At 35.3% G+C, this 19,362-nt stretch overlaps 1 protein-coding gene and 1 long non-coding RNA gene across 3 annotated transcripts in view; one reads left to right on the forward strand and one right to left on the reverse strand.

The window, feature by feature from the left end:
* The window catches only part of LOC149578556 (uncharacterized protein ycf23-like), a 215,891-nt gene that overhangs the window by 133,830 nt on the left and 62,699 nt on the right, over window positions 1-19,362 (forward strand). Inside the window, exons 4-5 of the mRNA XM_089829810.1 lie at window positions 16,938-17,000; window positions 17,202-17,261. Coding sequence (XP_089685936.1) covers window positions 16,938-17,000; window positions 17,202-17,261 — 123 coding nt within the window. The remainder of the gene's footprint in view (window positions 1-16,937; window positions 17,001-17,201; window positions 17,262-19,362) is intronic.
* The window catches only part of LOC149578557 (uncharacterized), a 113,349-nt gene that overhangs the window by 30,025 nt on the left and 63,962 nt on the right, over window positions 1-19,362 (reverse strand). Inside the window, exon 2 of one of the 2 annotated variants that reach the window (XR_016364541.1) lies at window positions 268-436. The exons of the other annotated variant lie outside the window; for it this stretch is intronic. This is a non-coding gene — a long non-coding RNA (uncharacterized LOC149578557). The remainder of the gene's footprint in view (window positions 1-267; window positions 437-19,362) is intronic. 2 annotated transcript variants of the gene reach the window in all.

Genomic DNA, 19,362 nt, shown 5'->3' on the forward strand with positions numbered 1-19,362 from the left:
TCTATTCTTCCTTTCCGCTACACCATTTTTTGTGTTGTACAAGGAATAGTAAGCTGATGTTTAATACCAAATGATCTTAAGTAAGAATGAAAGATATTATTAACATATTCAGTACCATTATCAGTTCGAAGAATCTTTATCTTAGAATCAGATTGCCTTTCTACTAACATATGAAATTCGAAAAATGTATCAAGTACTTGATCTTTATTATGTAAGAAATATATCCAAATTCTTGTAGTAAAATCATCAATGAGAGTAAGAGCATACCTTGATCCTTGAATGGAGATATTTTCCATAGGTCCTAAAAGATCACTATGAATCAATTGTAACTTATGAGATTCCTTCCATGATGAACCATGGGGAAAGGGCTCCCGATGCATTTTGTCACTCATGCACCTAGTGCATGTAATCTTAGATGGAACAATATGAGGTAATCCTTCAACCATATGAGATTTTAGCATCAATGATATATAATCAGAATTCAAATGACCAAGCCTTTCATGCTACACATTTAAATCAATATTTGCTTGCAAAGAGTACCTTGAAGAGGTAAACTCATAAAACTTGAATAAGTTATTATGACCCAACTTAGCATTAGCAACAACAACATTAGTGCTAGGATCAATAATAGAACACATGTCCTTATGAAATTCAACTTTATAATCTTGACATAATTTAGCAACTGAAAGGAGATTGGTTTTCAAGTCAAGAACATAAAGAACATCATGTAACTTTCCATTTGGAACATTAACATCACCAAATCCTTCAACTTTGCAACTATGATTATCAACTAATTGAATTGGAGTATTCGAAAGATCGGGTTGCAAAGAATCAAAAACTTCTTTATAAGATGTAACATTTTGAGAAGCACCACTATCAACTATCCATTCTAATCGTTTAGAGGCATTGTAACTAATAGTAAAAGCATGACGAGATTGATTACCATGAGATTTTTGATTATTGTTATTGATAGGTTGCTTATCATTTTGCTTTTTAAAACAATTGTTAGTCAAATGACCATCTTTCTCACAATAAGTACAATGAGGTTTCTTATTAGGACTATTATATTGATTAGGAAGGTTATTATTACGATTTGTATTTTGATTATTGTTGTTGTTAAAAGAAGGTCTAGAATTAAATAGGTTGCTATTATTGTGACAATTATTAAAGTTATGATTGTTATGATTATTATTGAAATTGTGAGTATTAAAATTTTGATTTTGATTATTATTTGGAGCATGATAAGACAATCTAAGATTTTGATTTTGATTTTTAGACACAAATGCATGTTCATTAGATCTAAGAGTACCAAATTGCAATAACTTATCTTCCTTTTGATGCAACAAATTTTGAAAAATACTATACGTTAATTGATTAGACAAAGTAAGAATAGCAAGTTGAAAATGAACATTAGTGATAAATTGTTGAAATTGTCTAGGAAGACATTTTTTTAAAATAATGGTAATTAATCTAATATCAGTGAGAGTAACGCCTAATCCAATTAGTTGACTTTTAATATAATCAAATTTAAGTAAAAATTCATCCATGGATTTGAAATCAATATACCTCAAGTCTTCCAAATTGTCTTGCAATTGAATCTTGTGTGATTCAGATGGCCTGTCATACGTTTGCTTTAAAATATCCCAAGCTTCGTGGGCATTAGTGCAAGGAGAAATTAGAACATATAAATCCTGGGTTAAGAGATATACCAATGAGGCCAAGGGCTTCCTCATTTTTAGTATTTCATGCATTTTTTTCATCTTGTGTAGCTAAGGTACCGGGAACTACAGAAGGGTCAGTAGCAACATCTAAAATATGCTTAAAACAAAATATAAACGAAAGATGAGTTTTCCAAGCATGATATTTTGAGTTATTTAACTTGATTTCCAAAATTAAAGTTGACATGATTTAAAAATGTAATGTCCCATTTTTAGCATTCATAGCATGATGTTGTGGTTAGCCTATTTCCCCACGGTCCCGTAGGCTAACCAGGACATTAAAGAGACTTAGAGGCCATTTGGCTTTGATAATTTCAGTTGTAGGTCTTTCTGAGGGGTTTTGAGGCAACTTTGGGCATACTTCCTATTTATAGTAAGTCATCTTGGATATGGTTGGACATCCAGTGGCAGCGGTATGTCGATGGTAATTGTTTAAAATCGACAAGAAGACTTGTTTATCATTGATAAGATTTGTTATGCATTGATAAAACTATTTTATAACGTTAAATTTAAATATTTAACTTTATTAATGCATAGACTATAGTTTGTGAAAAATATTTAAATTAAAAGTCCCCTTTATTTTATAACACATTGGAGACATAAGTTACATAAAGGGAGTGATGTTTTATCCCACATTGAAAAAACGAAGGATTGAGCTCTTGTGAGAACACTATAAAAGAAAGGGAAGAGCTTCTTTTTAGTATGCTTGGAAATATCAAAGAAATTTAAAAATTTTCTGGAGATTATGTCTCAATAGTTTGAAGGACGAAAGCTGGAAATCTTGACGCCATTGAAAGATATGGTCTTGAGATTCAACATGGTAGCAGTTCGAAAAAGCAGATACGAAAAAGCAGAACCGAAAAAACAACTTGAAAAAGCAATCCGTAAAAGCAGTTCAAAAAGCGGATTCGAAAAAGCAAATCGGAAAAGCAAAGCAGAAGGGGCAGCATTGAAGAAAATTATTACAGCCATCTACAACCAGGGTCTCTTGTTAGTATTGTTTTTTTAGGTGTTATAAGTTTCAGCTGTAAGTGTGCATTATACCAGCATTATCATTTTGTAATCCATGTAAATGCCAAAAGTCTTGGCCATATTTCATGAGCATTGTATTAGAAATTTCATTGCAATTAAGAAGATAATAGTTGCTGGTGTCATTTAAGCAATTCAATATCATTATTTATCAGCTAGTTAGTTTGCATACCAACTATTTGTAAAAATGCTAGTTGACTGTAGGTGTTCATTTCTCATGCTTAGATCATATATATGCACTGAATATTGTCAAAATTAGTAGAACACTCATGTTAGGTCATTGTGTAGTCCATTTGGAGTCTTCTAGCACAAGTTTCTCATTGATGCAAATTGAAGAAAGAGTCATTTAAAGTCGGCTGAAATACTATATCAGTCATACGTCCCTTGCATGTGAATTGTTTGAAGAAATTCCTTGAGCTTTCATCAACATTTTTTGAGAGCAAATTTGAGGAGGGTCATTATAGTGGTATCAGAGTTGTTTCCTACCAGCCTGATTGGGTTATTTCAGATTGAATTCAATTATCAGTATGGCTTTAACAGGAGACAAGGATTTGGAAGAAAGAATGCACAATGTAAAGAAGAAATTAGATTGTCCATTTCAGCAAACAGAGGACCTCCTAAGAACTTTGGAGGAGTTGGAAACTTATTTAGGCAAGTTTGATCAGTCAAGACCTGATGCTATGCAAACAACTTTATCTCTAGCATTTGGTTCGTTGGTTAAGCCCCGATTATTGAGACATCATGATACGGTAATAAGACTTACAACTCTCTCTTGCATTAGTGAAATCATGAGGATAATAGCTAGCCTTGATTCTTATGACGATCAGATTATGAAAGAGGTACTTCATGCCATGGTAAAAAGCTTTGAAAAGTTGGACAACATTCGGGACCCTTATTTCACAAAGAGGGCAAGATTACTTGAAGTATTTGCAAGGTGTAGATTTGAAAATATTATGCTGGCAATTGGTTGTTTTAGTGACATTCGTAGGATGTTTAATACATTTTGGAATATTATGGACGAGTTTCATCCCAGCAGAGTATTGGCATCGATGCATTCCATCATGTTCACAATCTTGTTTGAGGGGGAGGATGAAATTTCTAAACTTTTTGCAGAAGACTTATGGTATGTTTGGACAAAAGAGAGGAATTTGTCACTTATGGCATGTACGTGGTTAAAGAGCCTAATTGATAGGCCTAAGGATCGTACCTTCCCTATGACAGGCAGAAACTTGTATGAGGAGTTTAACAGACATGCGGATTCGATATAGGGAGACATTAGCACATCTTCAGGTAATGGTTTATCTGTATCATCTTCACAGGCAGAAGGGGTTATAGATGTTGTGTAGGTTGAGCCAGTTGCATCAGAAGGTGATATCACAGACACACCAGATTGCGTGATTGACACATATAGTGATTCCAGTATAGTTGGGTTGGATGAAGTTACTACAGTTGAGGATACTGTCATGTTTGAGGATAGTACAGTTAATCAGAAAGTGAGCATTCATGACTTTGCTGAGAAAGAGTACTAGGCACAGTTAGATGCTTCGTCACATGAGGTTGAGGCTGGTAGAACTCCGCATGATTTGTCCAGCCAGCTGAAGGTGAGCAAAGACAGTATTGTGACTTCATTATCTCATCATGACAGGATGCGGGATATGATAGAGGATCACATTCAAATGATTCGGTTACAAGGTAGACATAAGGGAGTTCAGGCAAAGTCTTCTTGTGTTGACTTACAGGCAATTAGGGAAGGAATGGGAATGATGAAGTTGAGTTATTTACATCTTCTATCAAATCGTGACCATCTTCTTAGCCTTGTCGGAGACTATTCAGATGCCTTGAGGAGAAAGGAGGAGGAAGTTGACAAGCTTTCTCGCGATCTTGAGGACACTCGAGTTTCTTTGGTGAATACTCTATTGGCATTACAGGACTGGGAGAGACATAGGGATAAGCATGGCATAGAGTTGAGTTTAGTTTCATCTTACACTCCTGATACTCAGCTTTCTGCGGCAGGCAGATCATATGTGGTCATTGATAATGTTGCGAGTTCATCTTGCGTTCACATCCAGGATACAGGGACAATGTTAGACAGGTATGTGGAGTTAGTTGGTATTGGTCATATTACCCAGTGAGGAGTTTTCTTGAGTTACCAGCTGATTCTAGTTTACGGATATGGACTCAAGATTGTTATATTGGCATTTGGGATTCAGTTGACTGGAGATCTTTATCACTTTTTGGTAGCAATGATTGTTTGGGTGCTATCATGGATTTGATTAGTAGATTGCACAGTGTTGTCTTTTCTTGTGCCAACAGCTTGTCCGATGTTGGTATTAGTTTTTATACACCGGTGTTGGGCTTTGTTCATATATCTAGTCGACCATTCTTGTTGGAATGTGTTGATGATCTTTCATACTTGGTAGTGTGTACAGATGAGTCCTAGGATCATATTGGCATTGATGACATCCAGGAGGATGCAGTGGGCAGTTTTGAAGACTTAGCTTCTTTGGTAGTTTCTTTTGGTACAGAGGAGTTGGATAGCAGTGCTATAGTTTTTGATACTCTGTATGTTGATATGAGCTTTGGAGTTGATTCGTAGGATATGGATGGTAATACTCTAGAGACCAGTAACTTTGAGGATACTCCTTTAGACAGTGCGTCAGAGGAGGTTTGTAGGAGACAGTCTAGCCAGTGCCACCATGTGTCTAGTTAGTTGAGAGTTAGTGAGCGAGACATTTCTATCGCTTGCCAGCATTTCGACGCTGCTCGTCAGTTGTTAGCAGTTTATAGATGGGGTTCTCCTACTAGTGATGAGCAGGGAGGTAGTTATCTTTCCTTGACAAAGATCCACTCTTTATGGGAGGCTATTCGGATTCTGAGATAGAATTATATGCAGTTGGTAGCCGACAGAGATTATCTTATGGAGTGGGGGAGTACAACATACAATGCATTATTGGCCAAGGAAGATGAGGTGAGTGAGCTTACTCAGCAACTCGAGGTGACTTCTGAGATTCTTTAGAGTACACAGTTGGCTTTCGAGGAGTCATAGTTTCATTTGGCTAAGGTGACCATGGAGTTAGAGTGACTGCAGTCTTTACCGGATTCTGTACAATCATGGACCGTGGTGTCTGGTGATCCGCGGATGTCCATGGTCAAGGTTGATAGAGGTAGTGGAGATGAGGATATATCTGTCCACGACACTAGTATTGGCATATTTGGTCCGTTTCCACTAGAGGCAGGTTCAACTAAGTTGGGCGTTGCAGCCGAGCATTGTGATATGTTTGACTTGGAGGGCACAGAGACTAGTGATGTTGATGCTGCACTCTTAGCTATATCATCCTCCGACTTAGCTGATGATCAGTCACAGTTGGTTGTATCACGTCTGCAGGATGAGTCTTTGACTGGGATTGGTTCTTTTTACCGGCATTATACTGTAGGATATGTTCATCGGTTTGCTTTTGATCCATGTGTTGAGGAGTTGATGGCAGACAGGTTTGGTCGGGGCTCTTGTTTTTGCTATCTACCGTGTAATGACTATTCACCATCAGTAGTGCGTGGGTGTTATGGTTATGAGACAGTGACCGATGATCTGCAGAGTTGTGTTAATTACAGTGGGTGTCCAGTGTGTGGATTCTCTGTATTTGGTGCAGTTTCATGCGGGAGTATTCATCGTTGTTGCAAAATTATATTGTACATTCCACATAGGCTAGTGGGATGTGTTGATGGTATTTACTATGTTGGCAGTTTGGGTTATCTACTCTATTTGGGTTCTGATATTTCGAGAGCTTGTTTCTCATGGGTTCCTGACTTTGGAGTTTGGGTGAGTTGTATTCACCAATTTGATTATGGATTCCTCTTGGTTAATTTTCAGAGGTTGTTGCAGGAGCCTATGTTGACTGACAGCAGTATAGTTCATGACTACATTTGGGATCCAGGTGGATTGATTGGGTTGTTGTTTGACCATTGCTTGGGGACAAGCAATTTTGGGAAGGGCGAACTGTAATGTCCCCTTTTTAGCATTCATAGCATGATGTTGTCGTTAGCCTATTTCCCCACGGTCCCGTAGGCTAACCAGGACATTAAAGGGACTTAGAGGCCATTTGGCCTTGACAGTTTCAGTTGCAAGTCTTTCTGAGGGGTTTTTAGGCAACTTTTGGCATACTTACTATTTATAGTAAGTCATCTTGGATATGGTCGGACATCTAGTGGCAGCGGTAGGTCGATGGTAATTGTTTAAAATCGACAAGAAGACTTGTTTATCATTGATAAGATTTGTTATGCATTGATAAAGCTATTTTATAAAGTTAAATTTAAATATTTAACTTTATTAATGCATACACTATAGTTTGTGGGAAATATTTAAATTAAAAGAGTCCCCTTTATTTTATAACACATTGGAGACATAAGTTACATAAAGGGAGTGATTTTTTATCCCACATTGAGAAAACGAAAGATTAAGCTTTTGTGAGAATACTATAAAAGAAAGGGAAGAGTTTCTTTTTAGTATGCTTGGAAATATCAAAGAAATTGGAAAATTTTCTGAAGATTATGTCTCAATAGTTTGAAAGACGAAATCCCTTCAAGCTGGAAATCTTGATGCCATTGAAAGATATGGTCTTGAGATTCAACATGGTAGCAGTCCGAAAAAGTAGATACGAAAAAGCAGCCCAAAAAAGCAGAACCGAAAAAGCAAGCTGAAAAAGCAATCCGTAAAAGCAGTTCAAAAAGCGGATCCGAAAAAGCAGTTTGAAAAAGCAAAGCAGAAGGGGCAGCATTGAAGAAAATTATTACAGCCATCTACAACCAAGTTCCCTTGTTAGTATTGTTTTTTTAGGTGTTATAAGTTTCAGCTGTAAGTGTGCATTATACCAACATTATCATTTTGTAATCCATGTAAATGCCAAAAGTCTTGGCCATATTTCATGAGCATTGTATTAGAAATTTCATTGCAATTAAGAAGATAATAGTTGCTGGTGTCATTTAAGCAATTCAATATCATTATTTACCAGCTAGTTAGTTTGCATACCAACTGTTTGTAAAAATGCCAGTTGGCTGTAAGTGTTCATTTCTCATGCTTAGATCATATATATGCACTGAATATTGTCAAAATTAGTAGCACACTCATGTTAGGTCATTGTGTAGTCCATTTGGAGTCTTCTAGCACAAGTTTCTCATTGATGCAAATTGAAGAAAGAGTCATTTAAAGCCAGCTGAAATACTATATCAGTCATACGTCCCTTGCATGTGAATTGTTTGATGAAATTCCTTGAGCTTTCATCAGCATTTTTTGAGAGCAGATTTGAGGAGGGTCATTACAAAAAATTACGTTTAAAATTTAAATAATAGATTTGAAATAAAAAAGTGAGACTTATTATCCACAAGAATGTTAAATAATTATTAAGAGATTTAGAGAGTCAAAATTAAAAAACTAAAATGTTCCCTGCAAAGCCACTGGTCAGATTGAAGAAACAGGAAAAATAAAAATTTGAAAATCTGAAAAAAAGTGTTACACATAGAGAACGATAACTTTTTTTATTTAACCCTATTTTCAATAAAATTTAAAGGGTTTTGTCATTTTTATGTCTTCTAAACGTTGTGAAAATTTCAGCCAAACCCAGATCACGAATTGAGAGATATCATAAAAGTACGATCTGCCATTTTAAAACTTGAAAAAACAAATAATACTGCACATATAGTACAATAACTTTTGCAATACTATTCTGATGCAAATGAAATTTAAAGAGTTTTTATATTTTTATATTTTCTAAATGCTGTTAAAATTTCAACCAAACCCAGATCATAGATTATGAGATATAAGAAAAATACGAACTGCTGTACTTTCCTTTCTAAAACAAAAAACAGAAAAAAAACTTGAATTTCAAAAACTTAAAAAGCCTGCAATAGAAATAGGGTTAGATAAAATAAAAAAAGTCAAAAATAAAGAATCCTTTGGCGGCAAGCCTTCCAAACGATGTTAGAAAAAACAAAAAATGAAGAACTCTTTGGCAACAAGCCTTCTAAAGAGGGTTAGAATGAATAAGAAAGAAGAAAATCTGCAAAAGAATAAGATAAGACTTTCAATATTTCAAATTTCAAGATCTTCACAATATCAAACTCTTCTAATGAACCCTTCACACAAGCTCAAAACAAAGATTAGTAGCTCTGATACCATGTAAGAAAAAATGATTGAAATGATAAAATATAATAAAATGAAATAGCACGAAATAATAGATTTAATCCAAGAGAGCAAGAAGAGTTTTACCATACAAATGATACAAGATCAATGGAGCAATACCAATAAGGAAGCAACACAAAAGACAAGGATTTGATAAGGGGAAAGCAAAGAAAACCCCTTGTGAGTATTATGAATGAGGCAAATGCCTAAGAATGAGAGAGAGAGAGAGAAGAAATGGAGCAAAATAACTCATTTACAGTAGCATCAAAAACTTGATATGAATAATGGAGACTAGATGAAAATGAGAGAGAGAAGCACCTCTTTTAAAGAGATGAGAAAGGAGTTGCATGTCTTTGCATGTGTAACTCCAATTTCTATGAATGCCACATTCATAAAAGGTGTGTGCAAAGTGTCAAGTTCTTCTTAAGGAGGAATATCTATTTTCTTTATTAAAGGAAATACAAAAATAAGTTGTCCTCACAAGTGGATAATAGGACAAGAATGACATGTCCTTTACATGTGGACTAGAAGACAAATAAATAATACATAAGGGATACCTTGGTTTATCCCAATAAATAATAAATACAACCAAGGAAAGATTATTAATTCTAAAATGATCAAGTTCTTCTTTCATAGCATTTATCCAAAATTCATCTTTGCATATTTCATCAGTAGTCTTAGGTTCAACTTGTGAAATCAAACAAATTTATTCTCTTACTTTGTTTCTTCTCATTACTCCTTTGTTTGCATTGCCAATGATCTATTCTTCAAGATGATTCCTTGCAAGACCCGAATGTCCTTTTCTCTTCTCTAGGTTCTTCATCAATCTATACTTGTAGTTCATTTTCCAATTCAAGGAATTGTTCCTATTTTGCATTTTGATTAATCTTTGGTCTATGAATTGTACTAGCTTGATTATCATTTGAGTCATAGTCAAGTGCTCTTTTTTGCACCGGAAATCTTTCATCAACTCTCACATTTGCAGTTTCAACAATTGTCTTTAATCTCTGATTATAATATCTACATGTTTTTTTCTTAGTAGAATAACAAAGAAAGATACCTTCATCACTTCTAGGATCAAATTTCCCTATACCATCTTCTCTCTTGATGTAACATTTGAGTCGAACAATTATGAAGTATTTCACAGTAGGTGTATGACCAAACCATAACTCATAAGGAGTCTTACTTGTACCTTGTCTCATCTGAACTCTATTCATAATGTCTACTGTTGTGGTAACTACTCTCTAATAGACATGTGCTAGCTACTTCACTTATTGTTCTATTCCTTCTTTTTGCAATACCATTCTATTGTGGAATTTTAGGAGTTGGAACCTACCTTCTAATTTCACTATCTTCATAAAAGTTGTTAAACTGATTTGATGTAAATTCTCTCCTATCAGATCTCAAACATTTGATTCTCATACCAGATTCATTTTCAACTTTAGCCTTGAATATTTCAAACTTGTCAAAAGCTTCTGATTTCTCTCTTAAAATGCAACCCACATCATGCTTGTATAATCATCAATAAAAAGAATGAAGTGCCTTTCACCATAGAATGTTCTTGTCTTTGTAGTTTCACACAAGTCTGTATGGACAATCTCCAACTTGATGCAGTGACTCCTATGGTAACTTCCTTAAGGGATCCTTTAACTCAAGGAATTTCAACACAAGGTCAATACATCAACATAAGGTACTTTGGACCAAGCTCCATTCTATCTTCTCATAAGACTTGAACACACCCAAAAAAGGGTTTGAATCAATTCCTAAAACTAAATCCAAAACATCAACTTACTCCTTGCTCTTTCGGTGCCTTTAACTAGGCTATTTGGATTCAATCCCCCAAAACACACTCAATTACACATGAGACCTTGCAAGCTTGGAAATGGTGTTAAATCATCGTACTAAACATTTCCAATCATTAGATTTAGTTCCCTAATTCAATTGACTATACTTGCTTCTTTAGGTGACCTGATACCTAGTAGCCCTGCCAACATTGTTTTTCTCAGTTAACTCCAAACTTTCCTAAAGAACTTGTTTAACAAATGGGCATTTGAGAAACCCTTTTGGAACTTATATCCAACCCCCAAATGTCAATTCTTGACTCACTATACAACTATCCTAAAATTGCTAAGTTGTAGAGGCCTAATTAGCCCTGGTTTGTGAAGAAACTATTGGATATAGACCATGGTAACACTTAGTAGACTCTACAAACGCCCTAATTCTAGAGTTTCAGCTTCTCACACGATTTGGTTTGCAAGTTATGGTTCTTCCCATCTCTATGCACATTGAAACTACACAACAAATACTCCCTAGGGCATAAGTTTTCTCTCACTTCCTTGAACAAACACGAAAATGACTTCCAAAATCTAAAAGTACGTTGTCTTGGCTTGAAATCCTCAAAGGGGCATTAAAAACCAACGGTGTAAATTCAAGTTATTATCAATTCTTCATGAAACCCTTTGTAATGGTGTAAAATCAGACCTATTCGTACAAATTTTCAGATTTCTCACAACTCTTGGCGCGTAGGAACTTCAAACTTGTTTCAAAGGAAAACCAACAAATATCTCTACCTATTCCAATTGGTTTCAAATTCTTGCAAGTCCATTTATGCATGTGCAAGTCATTGTAATCCAAATCTGCAACAACCATTACTACTCACACATACTGACTCACTTGTGGCTCCAATCGATTTCTAAGACCTTACAAGTTCACCTAACCCTTAACTTCTAATGGTTTTCCAAGCGATATGACTCTTAGACTTCCGACTTCCATGTTGCAATAAACTGCAAAAAGTTGCAAAGTTGCAAGATGCAACTTTTGCAATATTGCAAGAAAAGTTGTCAAAATAATGACATTTAGAACTCAATAGGGAAGATCAAGTTCCCACTTGACTGAGACCCACAATTTTATTCAAAACACCTAATCTAAACCAAAATTGCATCAATTGCCCTTATTTGGTCATTTGGCCAAGTTGGCTTATAAATGTGACATGGCAATACCATTACAACTAATGATATACTGTTAATTATTATACTGATGATATATTGATAATATATTATTATTTAATATATCATATCTAATAATAGATTATAACATTATTGTATATATAGGTGTTCAGACTAACCATGTTGTTGAAGCGATGACAACCCTTCAAACCACTAAGTTGGCCAGAGAGAAGGGTGTTTCCAAGCATTGGCTAGAGGGAGACTCACTCAACATTGTCAAATGCCTTAAAGGCCTATTCGCTCCCTATTGGACCATAGAAAATATTATTAAGGAAAATATCTCTATCCTTAATACCTTTGAGGACTATTTTATAAGCCACACCTCTTGGGAAGCCAATGGGGCCGTTGATGCTATGGCCAACGTAGTTGTGGCGTGTCACAGTTTGCAAAAATGGAATGAAAACTTGCCTGATCTCGTCATTTCAAGGATTAATTATGATGCTATAGTAGGCGTTGAAGGGGTCATCATTAAAGATAGTGATGCACGTTAAGCAAGATTTGTTTTTGATTACGAGGTGTGGGAGAGTTGGTGGTGGTACTCGAAATTACTCTGCTATTATATCACACAGATTCTGGGTCTTTCTAGTTTTATTCATTGCTTCTCCCTTCACTCTAAGCATTTTCAGTTAGCTCTGCAAATTTTTCAAAGAGAATGGGGGGTCAAAGAAAGTGATGGGAGCCAACAAGCTGTGACAAATGGAGGAAGAGAGCACGTATTTGGGATGTGTTGGGGAAAGAGGCATTTCGACCTTTTGGGAGACGCTGCACAAGGGCAATTCCCAAGTCACCCAATTGTTTCTACAGAATTGGAATGAGGGCTTCTTAAGGGTGAATGGAAGAAAGTTCTCTATCACAGAGGAGTATATTTCCAAGATCACTGGTGTTCCGATAGTAGGGAAGAAGTTTTATAGAGATAGGAAGATCTCTAACTTTGTTGTTGACACCGTCCCAAAGACGCCCAAGGAGAGGAAGAAATGTATTACTTACTTTCAGCCAATTGTTTGAAGAAATTCTGGAGGTTTATCCTTAGGGCTATTGTTTCCTACATCACCCTTGATGGAAGATTTTCTAGGATTTATTCGTATCATTTATCATTTTAAATTACTTTAGGCATAATGTGAAAATCTCTATTCCTTTTTATCTTTACTCCTCGTTGAACAATAGCATCAATGGGTTAAGAGATCACATCACCACCAAACCCCCACTTCACGATGACATCATGCTCCTTATCTATGAGCATATGAAAGCCAACACTATGGGGAAGTTCATAGAGACCAAGCATGCTGAGGACGAACGGGATGAGTCTGAAGAATATGAAGACTCCTCGGAGGAGGAGGATAGTGAAAGCCTTGAATTTAATGAGGACTTTGAACCAATTAAGAGCAAGAAGAAAATATCCAAGGGGAAAGCTCCTAAAGCCTGACTGCAAAAAGGGACTACCAAAGTTTCGTTGGGCAAACATCTGAGTCACCCTGGTGAGTTTGACGATGAGATCAGTGCTAGTGATGAGGACATGGACATAGATATGGAGGAGTTGGACACTGCTAGGAAGATGAGCTCCACAAAAAGATAGAGGAAAAGAGGCAAGCCTAAGCAACCCTTGAAGAAAAAAAGGATGGAGCCCTTTGAGGATGAGGATGAGGATGAGGAAGGAGAAGAGATGGATATAGAAGTGGAGGAGGAGACTGTTGTTAAAAGAAAGACCCCTAAACAAAAGGACAAGCGGCCCATTCAAGAGGAGATGATTGGAACAACGGAGGGTAGGGAGAAAAGCCCAATCAACGAAACTATAACAATATGGATTAATGTTCTCTTTGCTCTGTTAGTTTCTGTTTTGTTGTTTTTGGCCGTCCTTCTGTTGATGGCCTTTTTTGCTAGGCTTTTTGTTCACTATCTTTCCATTCATCTGGGCTTTTATTGAATATCTTTCCTGCTATGTTTAGGGTTTCAAGGGCCCTTCAAAACCTATTCTCCTTATTAAAAACATTATTGTATATACAATGCATATCAAATTCTTTCATCATTATCATATTATATAATATATTCAAAGATGTCAACCAAAATCGTCTTTCACCTTCTACAAAAGACTTATTATCCATAGTTGTAGATAAGAGGAGTAACACTTCTCGTGTAAGAGAATCCAAGGTCACTACTTGTATCTGACCTAATCATCTCGATGAACAAGAAACATCAAAAGTATGAGGAGTTGAAATACAAAAGCTAGTGGACAAGGACAATCAGGACAAGCAAATAGATGATCAAGTTGGGAAATCAGAAGATAGAGGAAGGAATCATGGAAGTTCGGATACAAAGAAGTTATAATTTAGAAGAAAAGTTAATCTTCAAGTTATTCTTAATCCATTGTTTGAAGTTGAAGTGGAAAAACTTTATGGCAGCCTACTCTTTGAAGTGAATGAAGAAGATAGCTTAAAGTCACACAAAGGTGAGGATGGAAATAAAGTTTGGGATCCGAGTGCATCTTTAATCAAGGAATTATGAAGCCCAGCTTGGAACAATATGACAAGACCTAACAATGTCACCACTAAAAATTCTTCAATCAAGTCACAAGAGTATATAAGTCAGATCAGAATTCCTACATTTCACAGAAGTAAATGTTTTGAGTTTGATAACAAGGAGAAGACACTCTTCCATCATATATCCTATGCAGCATAAGTATCACTATGTTCCGATTAGAATGACATTTGTTTACCGCATAGGTTACTTAAGAAATGCACACAGATAATGGACACAAACAGCAGTACTCCTTTATTCGCACATGCCAACAGATTACATAATTGGTGATAAGATGCTTTACAATGACCCAAGAGGGTGTATAAATACTTTCCGCCGAACCTTCCAGAAGAGGTCCGTCGGCTACAAAACAATCCTAATCTACCCGTCGGCTACTAAATACACAAATTCCGACAGCATAACCCAATCAGCGACAAAATACAAAATCTGCTGACTACAACATCAATGGAGGATCTAGTGGATACTGCAATATATCTAAATTCATGGAGATTATTTACTGTTTCCATCAAAAGAGACAATGATTCCTACCAACATCCTTAGTCATTTAGGATCATGATAAGTTGGAACCATTAGAGTTACCATTTTGAACTCTTGATGAAGGACTCATGACATCATAATTCATGGACTACCGCATAGTACCACAACCATGCTGACTTCATGAAGGACTAGTGATATGATAGTCGGCTAAGCCCACCCATCATCATGTGACTACCATTCCTGCTTGCATCCAGTAGCCATAAATCATGAGTGCATTCATATTCTGCACATAATCATCCATATCAGCTGTTTCATATCAGCAATGTGCTTCCAGACTTCATTACACAACCATAGAATGATCATGCTTCAATTCCATTAGCCATCCTTGACCGATTAACCATAATAACTATCAGGAAACTGTGGGATCTTATAAATAAGATGGTTTCCTTAAACGAGTGATCAAAGATAATCAGCGATACCACAGATTGTTACCAATCCCATACAGACAAATCTCATACTCCATTACACATCCATTGCTCAGTAGTATGTCTATTTCATATTCCTGTTTGCATTTTCATCCTTAGCCATTCATCCGTCAAAAATAGTTAATAAGATCAGATTAGTAATGATGGCATAAATGTGTTTATTAATCAACTAAGTTAAGTCAATAGTCAATTGCGAAGAATATGATCAAGAAAAATAAAATGGTTACGAGTTACTAAATAATTACGAAGAGGTACCATTAAAAGATGATCATGATCAAGGAATGGGACGTGTCTCATGCTCACATCCTTTCATTTATCAAATGCAACTATATATAGAAGCCATTGACTTATCTTTTGAAGCTATAAAAGACATTATTCTTATTTGTTTATCCTCAATGGTTTTATCTGCTCACAGCCAATTTGGCATACCTTGTGCAGTCATAGAGAGTTTTGCTTAGAGACAGCATAGTTTGTTGCATGAATTAATTGTTAGATCAGACACAACATCAATATTGTTGCAAAAACATATTCACCTAACTAGATACAGAAACTATTGCTAAACGTGATACTAGTAGTATTACTATTTTCAGCCTTTGCATGTATGAAGTGTTTATAACAGAAACAAAAAACTGTATTGCTTGAAGCAATATATATATATATATATATATATATATATATATATATATATATATATATATATATATATATATATATATATATATATATATATATATATCAGAAACAACAGTACGTTGGTTTCATTGTTATAGCAGAAGTCTGTCAATTCACTTTAGCATATCTTTCACTTTATACATCTGAGACAGAAAGTAGTATTGATGATTAATAAATTAATAATTAATACATAGTTGTTCCTGTGTTGTCAATTACATAAGTTATAATTAAATCACTAGCCTAGATATGAGGAAATCAAGTAATTGTCCCATAATCCCTTGTTCTCCTAAAAGGGGACATTTCAGTTACGACCTTTCAAATGATGTCATTAAATATGTCAAATTGATTGATTATCACTCAAAGTGAATCAAAATCAAGTGAAAATTGATTCAATGAAAGCGAAGAAAGGAATGGCATGTGAACATAAATCATAATGTAAAAAAATGAGGTATTTTTCTATTTTCAAGCCATGACATTTTCTTGTGCCTCTAAGAGAGTTTCCCTAGACTAATGACTAACTTGGAGTAATTGCAAGTTAAATCACAATTTATCTAGCATGATATTGCCCAAAACACACCTCAGAGTATTTGGGCAGGTGATTTACTGGCCTTGCAAAAGTTATGAGTAATTCATAATGTTTTGAAATGGGCAATCTTCTCAATGTATTATGATCTGTTTTTTTAAGTATAATTGGTTACAAATAACTAAATTTACGAAGTTCAATTTCTTTCACACAGTGAAAATTTCAAATTTTGATTCACACAATTATGAATTATGTTTTAAGTTTCTTTAGCTTCTGAATGGATTTCTAAATCTTCATTTTATACCGATTTGTGTTCATGTGCAGGTCTGTGTTTCAGCAGTAGAGCCTGAAGCCTTTGTCAATGCAGTGGAAGCAGGAGCTCACATGGTAGAGAGTGCATGACATGGATATGTTAAAAGGCTACTATGTAAAAAAAATCTTACAAATAATGAGATTGCACTATAGCAACTTAGACTAATAACTGTACTAAATTGATGTAAACAGAGACATATCAACCTGAAAGATAACTATGTAGTAGGTAATGATTGTGTTACTTTTCACGACTGATGTTTGGCTTTTATTGTACAGATTGAGATTGGAAATTATGATTCCTTCTATGAAACAGGAAGAATATTTTCTTCAGAGGAGGTAATTTGAATGTTTTTTTGTCATGTTTGTTCACCCATATTGCTGAATATCATCCATGTAAGTTTATTATTCCTGATGATAAATATCATGTTGCATGAAGCAACTGATCAAATCCATATTGAGATTGTACGACAGATATTATCATATTAAACCTATGTTTAGTGAATATTAAACAATATTTTCTTGAATTTCAAATGAGTTGTTTAATCTAAAGTAGTGTGCAGAGGAGTGCACAACGAGCACTTACGGCTAAACATTTGTTGAGGAGCATAATAGGCATGTCAAAACTGATTATTTCTTAGATGCAAGGTGATAATGAGATTGTAGGAAAGTGATCCAATCCATATTTCTTAGGATTCTTTCTATGTATCCTGGTTTAAGATATAATACTACAAGTCCAGAATAAAGTATTACGAGGAAGGAAAAAATGATCCCTGATTTGGGCCAATAGTGATCTGTTTTACATGCTAGGGGTTCCCATACATCTCTACCAAACAAGAGTTTGAAATTCCATCTATTATTGGATATTTTGATCAGTGGGAAAATGCTGATACAGATTTTGGCACAATTGTGGGAACATTAGATGCTGTTGCATTTCTAATATCATCAATGTTTCCATTGTTTTTCATATCAGTGAACAAGGCCAATTTAATTGAACTTTGTATAATGTTAGTATAGATCCTTTGGGTCTAAAGTAGCTTCTCAAAGACCGTTTTCTTTTTCAGCCTAAGCTTGAGTTGAGCTTGTCACTAATATCATTCACATAAGTTCTTAAGGAAACAATATCATGGAAGACAATGTTTTAGTAGATGCAACGAGTATTGCAAACAAGAATGGCATCAATTAGAATTATTTATCGATTAGTGAAATTGAACGTATAGGTAAATTTACAAAGGCAAATATGTAAAACAGCTGCTCTAATCTCAGCTTAACCATTCTATATGGATTTCATATTATAATGTTTCAGTACTTTTCCGAATTGAACATAGCATCATTTGTGTATACTAAAGAGTACTAAATATATTTTCTATATTGCTTGACGTTGTTCCCAAGAAAATTGTTGCATATTTGCTTCTCATTTTTAGTGACTGTACAGCTAAATGAATAACTTAATCAAATTTTACCATATAAATGTGAAAGTCATTCCAACTACTCAGATAAAATATGCGTACAGTGGAGATGTCTTATAACACCTAAACAGCAACGAGCCATGAAAGAAATGTAATGTATTTGCACTTTCCTTCAAACTTATTTATTAGACATTATGTCAAACAGTGTTCTTTCCTGGTTGTAAGTTTTCAGATTGCATTTATGACAGCATACGTTTTCTGAACCGAGTTCATGATAATTATATGCATGTAAATGCAAGGACAACCCACTCAACATTCAATAGAAAAGGCAGATAAAAGTGTAATAGAACTGAAACTAAGCAATTACATTCAATGACACAGGTGAATATTTTTTCAAAGTGATACAATGCAAGTTTCCCAACCTCTTATCAGATTTACTTACAGGCCATTGGTAATTCAACAACAGAAAACCACATGAACAGGCCACTCAGATCTGTGCAGTCGCCAATCTGTAATTTTTGAACAGAAACTAGTTACTATGAATAAAAAGGTGACGATTGCTTCCCATGCACTAACGTGTAGTTTGCATTATTGGACAGCATTCAGTTCAAAGAATATGGGAGTCATTTAGGCGAGTGCTCAAGATATAAGATTTTTCTACTCTTCATGCATAAGCTCAGAAAAGGGCCCACACCTCTGTTAGATCTGCTCACACTTCTGTCACAGTTCTACATCTCATCTTGTGGCTAGACAACCATCACCAAACACAGATTGCACAGCAAGGTGTCACACTGAGATGATGTAACCTCTGAAATGCTTCTTCAAACCTCCAAATAGACTGCAGAAATTTTCCACGTCCACACCTTAATGGTTCTAGTAATGGATTCTTAACCACATGTCCCTCCCTAGAGAAGTTGGCAGCTGGCAATATAGTTGAAAGTCACCATTTTATCTACCTTTGAAGACCCAGAACCTATTGAGCTTTTGTACTTCACGGCTTTAAATTTCTTATCTACTTGCTTTGCCCTTTT

This window comes from Cupressus sempervirens, chromosome 1 (genome assembly GCF_028749045.1).
Source record: "Cupressus sempervirens isolate cs-2001-9-10 chromosome 1, ASM2874904v1, whole genome shotgun sequence".
NCBI lineage: Eukaryota > Viridiplantae > Streptophyta > Pinopsida > Cupressales > Cupressaceae > Cupressus > Cupressus sempervirens.